The sequence below is a fragment of the Eriocheir sinensis genome, chromosome 29, assembly GCF_024679095.1.
Source record: "Eriocheir sinensis breed Jianghai 21 chromosome 29, ASM2467909v1, whole genome shotgun sequence".
NCBI classification, from domain to species: Eukaryota; Metazoa; Arthropoda; class Malacostraca; order Decapoda; family Varunidae; genus Eriocheir; species Eriocheir sinensis.
Genome location: NC_066537.1, coordinates 4,172,022 through 4,187,838, shown reverse-complemented (window position 1 = coordinate 4,187,838; position 15,817 = coordinate 4,172,022). Strand labels below are relative to the sequence as shown.

The 15,817-nt window shown below is 47.3% G+C and overlaps 1 protein-coding gene across 1 annotated transcript; it reads right to left on the bottom strand.

Annotated features, from left to right (window-relative positions):
- Positions 1 to 1,409: 1,409 nt before the first annotated feature.
- On the bottom strand, positions 1,410 to 2,700 carry LOC127005272 (uncharacterized). The gene is made up of 4 exons (XM_050874065.1): positions 2,664 to 2,700; positions 1,997 to 2,313; positions 1,602 to 1,707; positions 1,410 to 1,471 (listed from the first exon to the last, which is right to left on the bottom strand). Exons 1-4 carry the CDS (start codon positions 2,698 to 2,700, stop codon positions 1,410 to 1,412), a joined length of 522 nt encoding a protein of 173 aa, XP_050730022.1.
- Positions 2,701 to 15,817: the final 13,117 nt, after the last annotated feature.

Genomic DNA, 15,817 nt, shown 5'->3' with positions numbered 1-15,817 from the left:
TCTCCGCCAGTTCTTCTCCCCCGCACAGATGCTTTCCATTTATAAGGGCCTTGTCCGCTCTCGTATGGAGTATGCATCTCACGTGTGGGGGGGCTCCACTCACACAGCTCTTCTGGACAGAGTGGAGTCTAAGGCTCTCCGTCTCATCAGCTCTCTTCCTCTTACTGATAGTCTTCTACCTCTTAAATTCCGCCGCCACGTTGCCTCTCTTTCTATCTTCTATCGATATTTTCATGCTGACTGCTCTTCTGAACTTGCTAACTGCATGCCTCCCCCCTCCCGCGGCTCCGCTGCACACGACTTTCCACTCATGCTCATCCCTATATTGTCCAAACCCTTTATGCAAGAGTTAATCAGCATCTCCATTCCTTCATCCCCATCACTGGTAAACTCTGGAACAGCCTTCCTTCGTCTGTATTTCCTCCTGCCTATGACTTGACCTCTTTCAAGAAGAGTGTATCAAGACACCTCTCCACCCGAAATTGACCTCTCTTTTGGCTATTCTTTAGTAATGTCTGTTATGGGAGCGGCGATTAGCGGGCTTTTTTTTTTTTGCACTCTTTTTGTTGCCCTGGAGCAGTCTCCTTTGTTGTAAAAAAAATAATAGGAGCAGAAAACAACATCCAGAGAAGAAACTGTTCATGACTCATCCTTAAACAAAATAAAATAAAAAGGTTAGACACAATCTGCGGGAGGGACTTGGGCGGATCAGTACAAAGACCCAAGCAAAGGTAAATAGTACATGAAGATAAGGTAGGGGAGAGGCGAGGATACGGGAGGGGAGGGGATAGTACAGGAAAGTAAGGCGAGGGGATGGGAGGGGAGTGGAAGGGAGGGGAGTGAGGAAAGGGGAATGAACTCTGTCCTCTGCCTCTTGTAGCGGTTGAAAGCCCGGCGTCGGCAAGCCGCTGCCTGCTTGCACTCGTCTGACCACCAAGGCACCGGCCGAAGTGAGGCATGTCCTGTTGTCTGTGGGATTGTGAGTTCTCCCGCCCGGTGAATGTGCGACGTAAAAAAAAGTATTAACTGCATCCTCGGTTGTGTCGAAGTCATCAATTGATGTCTCCGTGTGAGTCATTGTCCGAAAAGCTCCCAGCCCGCTCGATCTAATTTCCAGCGTGGTAATCGAGGTGACGGTTGGAAAGTGGAATGGGAGATGAAGATGGGGTAGTGGTCGCTGCCATGTAGATCCTCTGATATTTCCCACCTGAAGTCCAGGTATGCATCGGGGGAACTGAGTGAGAGGTCAATAATTGACCGTGTATCTGTTTGCACATGGTAGTGTGTTGGATGACCGGTGTTCAATATGCAGAGGTCTAGGTCTTCAATTACAGATGCAGCAGTGACTCTTCTTGGGTTGCTGGTGGTATCTTCCCATAGTGTATGGCGACTGTTGAAGTCGCCAACCGTTAGGAAGGGTGGGGGCAATTGGCGTACCAGTGTTTGGATGTCTTGCTGATTGAGTGGTGTACTGGGTGGGAGATACAGGGAGCATATAGTGTAGGTACGTGTTATGTGGACTTGAGCAGCAGTAGCCTGCAATGGAGTGTTATGTGAGGGCGGAATGTGTGCTATGTCGTTGGAGATGAGAAGGCAAGTACCTTCCGAAGAAGCTTGTGTGGGATTTGGTGGCGAGTATATGGCACTGTAATTGCGTGGGGGAGGACGAGCGTATGCTCCTAACAGTGTCTCCTGGAGGCAGAGACACTGTGGGTGGGAGTCTTTAATTAGGAGCTGGAGTTCCTCCCAGCTTCCTCTCAACCCTGCATGGCAGTTCCACTGAACGATCTTGAATATTATCTTTGTTTATTCAGGGAGCCCCCGGAGAGGAACCTCCCTGTTATAACACCGGGCTTTCGCAGGAGGGTTGACCCCAGCGTTTGTGTGCTCTTTTTCGGCCCAATGGCCAATGTGACAGGCCGGGGAAGGCCTAATTTTCCCCTGCCTCCTGTTCCTACCGGTGGCTTACTCACCCTGAACCCCACCCCCCCCAAACCTTCCGCCACTCCGACGAAGCGGCAAGGGAGGGTGACGCGGGTGGAGCCTCCTTCACAGACTGTGCGGAGGCGAGTGACACGGGCGTCGGCAGAACCGCACCGCGACCCTGGGCAGCAGCGGCCACTGGCTGAGGGTCAGCCGGGGCCGCTGGTGCAGGGGTGGCGGCTGCAGCCGGCACCCGGGGTTCTTCCAGCGACCCCGAAGCGGGGGCTGGAGAAGGTACTTTAGCAGGAGGGGTGTCCCCGAGGGACTCCTCGCTGCGCGTGCGCTTTTGCTGATGGGGCTCACTGCGGCCATCAGCAGGCGTCTGGTTGCCTTTTCAGGCAAACCCAAGGTTGTGGGAGCAACAGACTTGGCAGTGGCAGAACGGCGGTTGGCATGGGCATTGAGGGTAGCGGCGTATGTCATTCCTGGTCTTGACATTTTGTTGAGGGCAAGTTGCTTTGCCTCAGAAAAGGCCACCCTTTCCTGGTTGGGTATAGTGAGTACCGCTTTTCAAAGCGGTAGCGCTCGCAATCCTTTGATGAGGCAGGATGAAGCTCACCACAATGGTAACACCGCACAGGGCCAGGGCAGTCGTCTCCGTGGTTATCCATGCCACAGGACACACAAATTTTTGCAATGACATTTTTCAAGCGCCGAAGGTCTGGGTGACGTGACCATACGCTTGGCAGTAAAAGCACCTTCTGGGGTTGGGGACATAGGGGTTCACATTCATATTTAGCCAGGCCAGCTTGACAGTCCTGAGCAATACTAATCGGATGAAAGTAATAAACAGGATTGGTGTAGGTGTGAGTACTCCGTCTACTTTTCGTTGAACTCTTCTCACTGATGTCACATCGTAGTGTTTGAGTTCGCTCACCAACCTTCGCTTCGTGGGAGCTCAACCGAGCGGACGTGGCTAGCAGCTGTCTCTTCCCAACTGGTTTCGCAGACAGGTTACGATGCCGTTGGCGCCTAGATTTCCGTGCGTGACTTGGAGGAGGGAGTTCACGAAGAACTTCCTCAACAAGGATAACGGTGAATGTATTGTATGTTTCTTCTGTGAAACTGAACACAAGATAAGTGTAAAATTAGAAGCGTTAGATAGCAAGTTACAGTTTCTGAAGGGTGTGTTAGGATTGGATGTAGGGAGTGTCGGGGAGAGCTAGTTTAAGGTAGTTGAGAAGGTAGAGAGGGTGGAAGATAGAGTAGGTGAGGTAGAGAAAAAGGTAGGTACCTTAGATTCCTTCCAGCCGGCTAGAAAAGGGAGTAAGGCTAAAGAGGTAATTGTTAGTTACAGTGGTGCAGTGACGAGGAACAGATTCCAGGTGTTAGGAGACCAAGTTGAGAACGATCCTAGCATCGTTCTTGTCGGGGATAGTTTAGTTAGACCGCAGGACCAGGAGTTTTGTAGGAAGGGAGCGAGGCGGAGGCATGTAGTTTTCCCTGGGCGTTAGAATTGAGCATGTAGCTGAGAAGGTTGACGACTTAGTCGTCACTACCTCAGAGGAGACAGTGTTTGTTTACCTGCTGACGCACTATTTCAGTGAAACGACAGTTGATATATGGCGCACACTCGGCGAATAAATTAAACATCTTCTATGTAAATGCCCGTAGCATTATTCAAAAGCGTAGCCACTTGATAATACATGCAATTGCCGAAAAACCCGACTTCATTTCGATCACAGAAACATGGCTGAATACGCGCGACAAGCATCAGTTAAGTGAAGTGGCTATTAATGGTTACAATGCGTTTGCTAAGTGTCGTCTACACAAAAAAAGATGGAGGTGTAGTATTATATGCGAGAAGTAATTAAGAAGTCATTCAACTTAACACAACCGAGACAGAGGTTTATGATTTATTGTATGTACAAGCGACGATCAATATATAATAATGAAAACTATATTCTGGGCGTAATTTACCGACCTCCTAAATCAAATGAAGACATTGATGGAAAGTTATCAAAAATAGAAATGCAGTAATATGCGGTGACTTCAGTAACCCCTCTGTTAATTGGACTGCGCTCACTGGTGACAGAGAAGGTTTTAGATTAATAAACTTTGCACAAGACTCATTTCTTTATCAAACAGTTACCACGGCGACACGTGGAAACAACATTCTTATTTAGTCTTCACGACCGACAGCCACCTCATAAATGACTGTGAGGTCGGTGAGCCATTTGCAAGCAGCGACCATGACATAATCAGATGTGTCTTAAATAATGAAACAAAAGCACGAGAAAACTCACTTTTAATACTTAACTATAGTAAAGCAAATTTTACGGACCTAAGAAGAGAATTGGCATCAGTAAATTGGAATCATTTGCTCAATACCGTCAGCGTTCAAGAAATGTATGACCGTTTCACTGCACAAATCTCAGCGAGCGTAAATAAATTCATCCCAAGAAGGGCAGAAAACCACAAGCCGTTGTGGATGACTAATTCCCTATAGAAAATCATCATCGAAAAAAGAAAAATGTATAAGTAATATAAACTGGCACACAATTCACAGGATTATACTAATTACATCAACATCAAGAGAGAGTGCGAAAGGAAAATCAGAAAACAGAAACGCGAGTATGAGATGAAAATATCACTTGAGGCTAAGAAAAATCCCAGGTTATTTTTCAGTTACATAAACAAAAACAAACAAACAAAAAAAAACTTAAAAATAATGTCAGCCCACTATTAGACAATGGCGACATAATTAGCGATGATAAAGGTATGGCGTCGGTCCTAAATTCAACCTTTATTAGCGTATTCACAAAAGAGAACATGACATTGATCACCGCCCCGAGGTATATTTTCCAAGGCCCTGAAGAACATAAGCTTGCGTTGACCGAAATTGATATCAGTGAAGTGCGTGCGTATCTGCAAAAAATAGATCCAAATAAATCTCCGGGTGCCGACAACTTAATAATATCTCCTCGCGTGTTAAGAGAATGCAGTCAGCAGCTAGAATTACCCATAACGTTCAATAAGTCATTAGCACAGACAAGCGTGCCCCTTGAGTGGAAAGAAGCCAATGTTACCTCGATCTTTAAAAAAAGGAGATAAAAAACAAGCTAGTAATTATCGTCCTATCAGCCTTACGTCTGTTCTAATTAAAATATTCGAAAAAATAATCAGGGATAAAGTGATCACGTTCCTCGAAACAAATGATTTGATAACTGATAATCAGCACGGATTTCGTAGAAATCGTTCTTGCCTTACCAACTTATTAACTTTTTTTAACGACGTTTATTCAAGTTGGGACACCCGAGCCCAATATAACGTAATTTACCTAGACTTTCAGAAAGCGTTTGATAAAGTTCCCCACGTTAGGCTTATTTCAAAACTGTGTTCCCACGGTGTTAGTGACCATCTGTGCGCGTGGATTCATGACTGGCTCACAGACAGACAACAGCGTGGGGGCGACTACGGAGGGTCCTCCTGCGCATATGGTACGTACAATAGCTTTGAAATCTTAGTATGTTGTTTGTTACTGTAAAGGTATGTTATTCTGTGAATTTCATAAAATTTGGGTGAAGTTTAGGAGAGACCCAAACAAAGCGTATTTTTCGTTTTTTTTTTGTTTCACAGGGTTTATTTTTCAGTTAATCGGTTTGAAAAAAAAAAAAACATAGAAACTTTGTTTACCTATCTAGATTTTGTTGGAAGTAACTTTTTGATTTTTTTTTTTTTTGTTTTGTCTTCGAAGAAAAAATTACAATCTTTTGTCAAATATTATTTTCTCCTCTCTGTGTCCCGTTTATTTTTGACATTATTGAAAATCTATTTCCAACAAAAAATTGCCCTTTAGTTGTAGTTTCAACTGATACCTAACAAAAGTCGATCATACTTTTACCGATTTTGTGAAATTATTTTAATTTTAAAAAACTAATTTTCGAGATATTGGCTCCTAAAGATTTTTTACATTTCATTTCTGTCTTGCCATTTGCATTTATTTGACTGGCATGAAATTTTCACATATTATTGTGTATATCTTGTTGACTTACTGGAGAATGATCAGGCATCTGGACCCGCGGCACTCCCGCGTAGCGCGAGTGCCGCGGGAGTGCCTTGCTACTACGCTACTCTCTTGCTTGTTTTCTGAGGTTTGGCCGCTCCATAAGCCCTCTTGATGCTGGTGACTCTTTTTCTGGTTGCCTTGCGCTTGTACATCATTTGTAAGGACGGTTTTTTTGGCTGGAGAGGAGAGAAAAGTACGACATATTCTTCCCATCTGTGTCTCGCTTGGCACTGGCACGGTGACACCTCTCTTCCTCCCCTGCCTCTCCGCGCGAAGAAGAGAGGATGACAGATGACAAAATTTACGAAGAAATAAAATATTTGAATGCAATTTTTACGTATATACGAATGATACCGCATATGTTGACATGAGCATCTTATGACGCGCATGTCTGACCATGACGCAAAAGCCCCCCCCGGGGGGAGGGGTTTCACTTTTACGAAAACAAACCTCACCACATGGTAATTTAAGGTTTCCCGGCCACGCTGAGCGAAAAACATGTACTCGTCCGATTTTAAATATATTCGTCAAAAAAATACCCCGTAGTCGTCCCCCTTAATGGTGAAACATCCGATTGGCAACCCGTAACCAGTGGCGTGCCCCAAGGTTCGGTCCTGGGGCCAACACTATTCATAATTTACGTGAACGATCTAGAGACTGATATCCAATGAAAAGTAGCCAAATTTACCGACGACACCAAATTAGGAGGTACGGTAACGAACAATAAATATTACGAGAATATTCAATCAGATTTAAGAAGACTTGCCGACTGGAGCGAAAAATGGCAAATGTGTTTCAACGTAGATAAATGTAAAGTAATGCACATAGGTGAAAAGAACCCTAACTTTAAATATCAGATTCAAGGACATGAGCTCAGCGAAGTAAAGCAAGAAAAAGATCTTGGTGTCATTATCAGTAACACTCTTAAAATGAGCGACCAATGTACTGCGGCGAGTAAAAAAAGTCAATATGATGTTAGGATTAATCTCAAGAAACTTTGATTATAAATCACCATAACTGACGCCACTATAATAAATTGCCTGCGCCACGACGGGCTTGGGCTGACCATCTGGCCCCTGAAGAAAGCCTACCGGCGCTATAGGCGAGGATGTAAAAAAAATATAAAAAAAAAGGACTTATGAAGAGATTATATTCAGCATTTGTAAGACCTCACTTAGAGTACGCTGTTCAGTTCTGGTCACCGAATTACATCAAAGACCAAGTTTTGCTAGAAAACATACAACGACGACCAACCAAACAAATTCCAGCGCTCCGTAGCTTACCGTATGACGAGCATTAAAGCGATTGGATATGTTTTCCTTAAAAAAACGAAGGGTAGGAGGGGACTTAATCGAAGTGTTCAAAATCCCCTTAAGAAGCAGCGGCTGGAGAAAAAGTAACGGCGGAAGGAAAAGCAACGAGTGAGGAAACGGCAGCGATGGAAGAAGAAATAGAGACGGAAGACGATGAAGTATACCGACGGAAAAAGAAGCAACGACCGAAGAAGAAGCAGTGGCGGAAGAAGAAGCAGCCACGAAAGAAGCAGTAGCGATGGAAGAAGGAACGACTGTAGAAGCAGCGGCGGAAGAAGAAAGAGCTACGGAAGCAGAAGCAGTGACGGAAGAAGTGGCAGAAGAAGAAAAAACAGAAGGAAGAAGGGAAGAAAAAGAAGCGGTGGCAGAAGAAGCAGGTGCAGCGGAAGACGATCGAAGCAGTGACGGAAAAAGAAGCATCTGTGTAAGAAGCAGCGACGAAAGAAGAAGGAGCAGCGGAAGAAGCAGCGACTGAAAAATGAAAAGTGGCGGAAAAAGAAGTAGTGACGTAAGAAGAAGCAGCGAATGAAAGAAACAAGGGCGTAAGAAGAAGCAGCGACGGAAGATGAAGCAAAGACTGAATAGGAAGCAGCAGCGGAAAAACAGAAATATCAATGGAAGAAGCGGCGACGGAAGGGGAAGCAGTGGACGAAGAAAAAGAAGCAGCTGTGGAAGAAGAAGCAGCGATGGAAGAAGAAGCAGTGGCAGAAAAAGAAGCGGTGGAATAAGAAGCAGTGGCGGAAGACCAAGCAGTGACGAAAGAAGAAGCAGCGACGGAGGAAGGAGCGACGGAAGAAGCAGCGACGGAGGAACTAGCAGAAACGGAAGGAGAGACGGAAGAAGAAGTAGCGACGGAAGAAGAGGCAGTGACGAAAGAAAAAAGCAACAGGAGAAGAAGCAGCGGCAGAAGAAGAAGCAGCGGCAGAAGAAGAAACAGCGGCAGAAGCAGAAGAAGAAGCAGAAGCGGAAGAAGTAGCGACTAAAAAGGAAGCAGCGATAGCGGAAGACCAAACAGCGACGAAAGAAGCAGGGACAGAAGAAGCAGCGACGGAAGAAAAAGCAGTGACGGAGGGAGAAGCAGACACGGAGGAATAAGGAGCGAGGGAAGCAGAAGCAGCAACGGAAGAAGAAACAGCGACGGAGGGAGAAGCAGAAGCGGAAGAAGAAGCAGCGACGGAGGGAGAAGCAGAAATGGAAGAAGAAACAGCGACGGAGGGAGAAGCAGAAATGGAAGAAGAAACAGCGACGGAGGGAGAAGCAGAAATGGAAGAAGAAACAGCGACGGAGGGAGAAGCAGAAATGGAAGAAGAAACAGCGACGGAGGGAGAAGCAGAAATGGAAGAAGAAACAGCGACGGAGGGAGAAGCAGAAATGGAAGAAGAAACAGCGACGGAGGGAGAAGCAGAAGCGGAAGAAGAAACAGCAACGGAGGGAGAAGCAGAAATGGAAGAAGAAACAGCGACGGAGGGAGAAGCAGAAGCGGAAGAAGAAACAGCGACGGAGGGAGAAGCAGAAGCGGAAGAAGAAACAGCGACGGATGGAGAAGCAGAAATGGAAGAAGAAGCAGCGGCGGAAAAAGAGGCAGTGGTGGAAGAACACGAAGCGACGGAAGAAGCAGAGACGGAAAAGCCACCGAAGAAGGAGAATCGATAGAAGAAGCAATGGCGAAAGAAGAAACAGCGGCGGAAGAAGAAGTAGTGGCTGGGATTGTGGCATTAAAGAGTTTGCGTGGCTAGCAGCGTGACAGAGAAGAGTTGAGTGTCTGGCAGGGTAACAGGTCATCGCGTTTGAGTGTCTGGCAGGGTAACAGGTATATGCGTTTGAGTGTCTGGCAGGGTAACAGGTATACGCGTTTGAGTGGCTGGCAGGGTAACAGGGAAGATTATCAGTGGTTGGCACGGTGATAGGGAAGAGTTTGAGTTCCTGGCAGGGTGACAGTGAAGAGTTTGAGTGGACTACATAGTGACAGGGAAGAGTTTCAGTGGATGATAGAGTAAGAGGAATGAGTTTGAGTGGCTGAATGGGTAACAGAAGAGTGTAAATGTCTGTCAGGGTGGCAGGGATGAGTTTGAGTGGCTGGCAGAGTGACAGGGAAAAGTTTGTATGGCTGGCAGGGGGGTGACAGGTAAAAGTTTGCGTAGCTCATAGGGTGATAAGGAATGGTTTCTGTGGGTTACACTGTGATACGCAAAAGTTTGAGTGACCAACAGGATGACAGTGTAAAGTGTGAGTAGCTAGCTGGCAGGGTGACATGGAAGAGTTTGAGTGACTGGCAGTTTGGTAAGGAAAAGATTGCGTGGCTGGCAGGGTGACAGGGAACAGTTTAAGTTGCTCGCAGTGTGAAAGAGAAGTTTGAGTGGCTGGCAGGGTGGCAGGGAAGAGTTTGAAAGACTTACAGGGTGACTGGGAAGAGTTAGAGGTGCTTTCAGGGTGACCAGGAAGAGTTTGAGTGGCTGGCAGGGTGAAAGGAAACAGTTTGAGTGTCTGGCAGTCTGACACGGTGAGAAGGACGAGTTTGCGTTACTGGCAGGGTGACCCGGAAGTTTGCGTTGATTAGAATGTGACAAGGAAGAATTTTAGTGGCTGGCAGGGTGACAAGGAAGAATTTTAGTGTCTGGCAGGGTGACAGGGAAGAATTTTAGTGGCTGGCAGGGTGACAAGGAAGAATTTTAGTGTCTGGCAGGGTGACAGGGAAGAATTTTAGTGTCTGGCAGGGTGACAGGGAAGAATTTTAGTGGCTGGCAGGGTGACAAGGAAGAATTTTAGTGGCTGGCAGGGTGACAGGGAAGAATTTTAGTGTCTGGCAGGGTGACAAGGAAGAATTTTAGTGTCTGGCAGGGTGACAAGGAAGAATTTTAGTGGCTGGCAGGGTGACGGAAGAATTTTAGTGGCTTTCAGGGTGACAAGGAAGAATTTTAGTGGCTGGCAGGGTGACAGGGAAGAATTTTAGTGGCTGGCAGGGTGACAGGGAAGAATTTTAGTGGCTGGCAGGGTGACAAGGAAGAATTTTAGTGGCTGGCAGGGTGACAGGGAAGAATTTTAGTGGCTGGCAGGGTGACAAGGAAGAATTTTAGTGGCTGGCAGGGTGACAGGGAAGAATTTTAGTGGCTGGCAGGGTGACAGGGAAGAATTTTAGTGGCTGGCAGGGTGACAAGGAAGAATTTTAGTGGGTGGCAGGGTGACAGGGAAGAATTTTAGTGGCTGGCAGGGTGACAGGGAAGAATTTTAGTGGCTGGCACGGTGACAAGGAAGAATTTTAGTGGGTGGCAGGGTGACAAGGAAGAATTTTAGTGGCTGGCAGGGTGACAAGGAAGAATTTTAGTGGCTGGCAGGGTGACAGGGAAGAATTTTAGTGGCTGGCAGGGTGACAAGGAAGAATTTAAGTGTCTGGCAGGGTGACAGGGAAGAATTTTAGTGGCTGGCAGGGTGACAGGGAAGAATTTTAGTGGCTGGCAGGGTGACAAGGAAGAATTTTAGTGCCTGGCAGGGTGACACGGAAGAATTTTAGTGGCTGGCAGGGTGACAGGGAAGAATTTTAGTGGCTGGCAGGGTGACAAGGAAGAATTTTAGTGGGTGGCAGGATGACAAGGAAGAATTTTAGTGGCTGGCAGGGTGACAAGGAAGAATTTTAGTGGCTGGCAGGGTGACAGGGAAGAGTTTGGGTGCCTGGCAGGGTGACAGGGAAGAATTTTAGTGGCTTTCAGGGTGACAAGGAAGAATTTTAGTGGTTTTCAGGGTGACAAGGAAGAATTTTAGTGGTTTTCAGGGTGACAAGGAAGAATTTTAGTGGCTGGCAGGGTGACAGGGAAGAATTTTAGTGGCTGGCAGGGTGACAAGGAAGAATTTTAGTGGCTGGCAGGGTGACAAGGAAGAATTTTAGTGGCTGGCAGGGTGACAGGGAAGAATTTTAGTGGCTGGCAGGGTGACAAGGAAGAATTTTAGTGGCTGGCAGGGTGACAGGGAAGAGTTTGGGTGCCTGGCAGGGTGACAGGGAAGAATTTTAGTGGCTGGCAGGGTGACAGGGAAAAGTTTGCGTGCCTGGCAGGGTGACAGGGAAGAATTTTAGTGGCTGGCACAGCGACAGGGAAGAGTTTGAGTTGCTGGCAAGGGGATAGGGAAGAGTTTGAGTGGCTAGCAGGGTGATAGGGAAGAATTTCCGTGGCTGACAAGGTGACAAGGAAGAGTTTGCGTTGCTGGCAGGGTGACAGGGAAGAATGTCCGTGGCTGGCAGGGTGACAGGGAAGAATTTCTGTGGCTGGCAGGGTGACAGGGAAGAATGTCCGTGGCTGGCAGGGTGACAGGGAAGAATTTCCGTGGCTGGCAGGGTGACAGGGAAGATATTTTTTCGCTGGCAGTGTGACAGGAAAGAGTTTGAATTGCTGGCAGAGTGACAGGGAAGACAATTTGTCGCTGGCAGTGTGACAAGGAAGAGTTTGAGTGACTGGCAGGGTGACAGAGAAGATAAATAGTTTCTGGCACGTTTGCAGGGAAGAATTTGAGTGGCTGGAGTGGCAGGATGACAGGGTAGAGATTGAGTGGCTGGCAGGGTGACTGGGAAAAAATTGAGTGGTTAGCAAAGTGACAGGGAAGAGTTTGTGTGGGTGGCAGAGTGACAGGGAAGAGTTTGTGTGGGTGGCAGAGTGACAGAAAAGAGTTTGTGTGGGTGGCAGAGTGACAGAAAAGAGTTTGTGTGGGTGGCAGAGTGACAGGGAAGAGTTTGTGTGGGTGGCAGAGTGACAGGGAAGAGTTTGTGTGGGTGGCAGAGTGACAGGGCGGAGTTTGAGATACTACCAGGGTGACAGGGAAAAGATTAAATGCTGGCAAGATGACAGGGAAAGAGTTTGAGTAGCTGGTTGGATAACAGGAAAGATAATTAGTTGTTTACAGGGTGGCATGGAAGAGTTTGAATTGGTGACAGGGAGACAGGGAAGAGTTATAGACGCTGACAGAGTGGCAGGGAAGGGTTTGAGTGGCTGACAGGGTGGCATGAAAGAGTTTGCGTAAAGTGGAAGGGTGACAGGGTAGATTTTTAGTTGGTAGGAAGGTGACAGGGTAGATTTTTAGTTGGTAGGAAGGTGACAGGGTAGATTTTTAGTTGGTAGGAAGGTGACAGGGAAAAGTAAGTGTGGCTGGTACGGTGGCAGGGAAGAGTTAGAGTGGCTGGCAGGGTGGCAGGAAAGAGTTTGAATTGCTTGCATGGTGAAAGGGAAATGAATTAAACGCTGGGAGGGTGACAGGGAAGAGTTTGAATGGCTGACAGAGTGACAAGGAAGTTTGAGTGCAGGCAGTGTGACAGGGAAGAGTTAGAGTGGCTGGCAGTGGGTCAGGGAAGCGTTACGGTTCGAGGCATGGTGACAGGGAAGAGTTTGAGTGGCTGGTAGCGTGACAGGGAAGAGTTTGAATGTCTGGTAGCGTGACAGGGAAGAGTTTGAGTGGCTGGTAGCGTGACAGGGAAGAGTTTGAATGTCTGGTAGCGTGACAGGGAAGAGTTTGAGTGGCTGGTAGCGTGACAGGGAAGAGTTTGAGTGGCTGGTAGCGTGACAGGGAAGAGTTTGAGTGGCTGGTAGCGTGACAGGGAAGAGTTTGAATGGCTGGTAGCGTGATAGGGAAGAGTTTGAATGTCTGGTAGCGTGACAGGGAAGAGTTTGAGTGGCTGGTAGCGTGACAGGGAAGAGTTTGAGTGGCTGGTAGCGTGACAGGGAAGAGTTTGAGTGGCTGGTAGCGTGACAGGGAAGAGTTTGAGTGGCTGGTAGCGTGACAGGGAAGAGTTTGAATGTCTGGTAGCGTGACAGGGAAGAGTCTGAGTGGCTGGTAGCGTGACAGGGAAGTTTGAATGTCTGGTAGCGTGACAGGGAAGAGTTTGAATGTCTGGTAGCGTGACAGGGAAGAGTTTGAGTGGCTGGTAGCGTGACAGGGAAGAGTTTGAATGTCTGGTAGCGTGACAGGGAAGAGTTTGAGTGGCTGGTAGCGTGACAGGGAAGAGTTTGAGTGGCTGGTAGCGTGACAGGGAAGAGTTTGAGTGTCTGGTAGCGTGACAGGGAAGAGTTTGAGTGTCTGGTAGCGTGACAGGGAAGAGTTTGAGTGTCTGGTAGCGTGACAGGGAAGAGTTTGAGTGTCTGGTAGCGTGACAGGGAAGAGTTTGAGTGGCTGGTAGTGATATAAGGAAAAGTCTGGAATGGCTGGCAGGGTGACTGGGAAGAGTTCGAGTGGCTGGCAGCGTGACAGGGAAGAGTTTTAGTGGATGGTAGTGATACAAGGAAAAGTCTGAATGGCTGGCAGGGTGACAGGGAAGAGTTTGAGTGGCTGGTAGCGTGACAGGGAAGAGTTTTAGTGGATGGTAGTGATACAAGGAAAAGTCTGAATGGCTGGCAGGGTGACTGGGAAGAGTTCGAGTGGCTGGCAGCGTGACAGGGAAGAGTTTGAATGGCTGGCAAGGTGAGAGGGAAGAGTTTTTTTGTGGCTGGCAGGGTGACAGGGAAGAGTTTGTATGGCTGGCAGCGTGACAGGGAAGAGTTTGAGTGGTTAGCAGGGTGACAGGGAAAAGTTTGTGTGGCTAGCAGGGTGACAGGAAAGAGTTTAACTGTTTAAGTGGCAAGCAGGGTGACAGGGAAGAGTTTGAGTGGCTGGGAGGGTGACAAGGAAGAATCTGAGTGGCTCAAGGCATGATAGTGAAGAGTTTGCGTGGCTGGCAACCCTATTGTCGAGCCAAAGAGATCCTGTAGTGTCAGCAGACCTTTCTTTATCCGTATCCCCGGCCGTTACGAGGCTTCTCTTCCAAGGAGATGAATTTATGAGCCTCGATATTTTTTCGTCAATCTTGAAATCACATTTTTAAGGTAGCAAGACCTGAACCAATTCGAGACGCGGATCGTGGGGGTTTCTCCACTTCTCGAAGCACATGAGTAAATGATCTATTCGGGAGAGTAAATCATTTTCCAAATATTCCACCCGGGAATCGCATCCGGGCCCCCGAAACGGGAATGCTGACACTGTAGCGTTGAGTCCCTTTAACTGCGCCTTGGGGTCATCACATGGCTTCCCTTCTCTCATGTAGATCAATCTCTTTGTGCTTAGATTTTTTCATCACATTTCTATGGTAGCAAGACCAAACTCCATGCGACATTTGCTGCCCCTTCATGTTGATATACCTCACATGAATCGATTTCACCGCAGCCACCAAATGTCACGGAGGTTTCTCCAATTCTCAAAGCACATAAATTTATTTAATCGGAAGAATAAATCTTTCTAAACATTTCGGCTGGAATTCAAACCCAGGTCCCCGAGACGGGGAAGGTAAACACTAACGTCGAGCTAAAGGGATCTTCGTAGTTTAAGGCTTTTTGGAGTCTTTCCGTGTCTTGGGGCCATCACAGACTATTCAATTTCTTTCCCCTCTTTGGGAAAATATATTATAGGAATGGATCCACCGCTAATCACCACTGTCTGGGGGATTTTTCAGTTTATCGAAGCATATATAAAACTGACCTATTTGGGAGACTAAACTTATTTCCAAACAGTCTGTCTGTCATTCAAACTCGGATCTTCTACAGTTTGTCTGTGATTCGAACTCGGGTCTTCGATATGGGAGGCGGGCACTCTAGCGTCGAGCTAAGGAATCCTCGTGGCTTAAGTTCTTTCGGAGTCCTTATACACCTCTTGGGCCTTTACACTATATCCACCTTCACCCTTCGAGCTTTTTTTTTTTTATTATTTTTTTTACGTTGCTGCCTACTGCGCTGGTAGGCATCTTCCCGGTGGGGCCTGATGGTCGGCCCAAGGCTTCTTCCAGGTGGGGCCTGATGGTCAGCCCAGCCCGTTCTGGCGCAGGCGAGTGTTTATAGTGGCGCTATCTTGCATTGGCTCATGCTGCCCCCCGGAACTCGTTCTTGATTCGCTTGGACGGCTTCCTCTAGAGTCCGGGTTGATGGGTGGTCTTCAGGACAGCATGTGAGTAGTTTTAAGCCACTCGGCGGTGACTGAAAAATCCGAGGTGGTAGCGTGGGGATTGGAACCCGCGTCGTCCATCACGCGTTGAATGTGGGCACAGTACGCTACCAGTTCAGCCACCGCCTACCCTAGAGTAAGTATGGCCAAAGCAATCGGATAGAAGAGTTTGGTCAACCTGATCACAGGTGCCAGATTGTTACCAAAAGAGCCACGTAAAATTCAAATTGATGCTGATAGCACTAACGTTTTCTTGTGCTCTTTAAGTATGATCAGAATCTGAAGAAAGGTACCCAGACCACGAAGAAATACAATTGAATCAGCGTCAATTTGAATTTCGCATGGCTCTTTGTGACAACATGGCGCCTGTGAGGAAGTTGGCAAAACTGTCAGTCGGTGATGTCGCTTTCGTCATTTCTGTTGTTACAGTTGCTGTTGTTGTTACTGTTGTTGTTAATGAAGACATAGTTGTTGTTGTTGTTGTTATTGTTGATCCGACTATAGACTCTTGTTATTGTTGTTGTTCATGCTTTTGTAGTTTTTGTGACTTGTTGCTGTTATACTGTTG

What these genes read in the sequence shown, in the direction of transcription:
- LOC127005272 (XM_050874065.1), bottom strand. Translation starts at nt 2,700, where the DNA reads ATGTCCCCAACCCCAGAAGGTGCTTTTACTGCCAAGC. An exon ending in AGGTGCTTTTACTGCCAAGC is followed by an intron (nt 2,314 to 2,663) that starts GTATGGTCACGT and finishes TTGCCTGAAAAG; the next exon opens with GCAACCAGACGCCTGCTGAT. An exon ending in CTTCGTCGGAGTGGCGGAAG is followed by an intron (nt 1,708 to 1,996) that starts GTTTGGGGGGGG and finishes TCCCACCCACAG; the next exon opens with TGTCTCTGCCTCCAGGAGAC.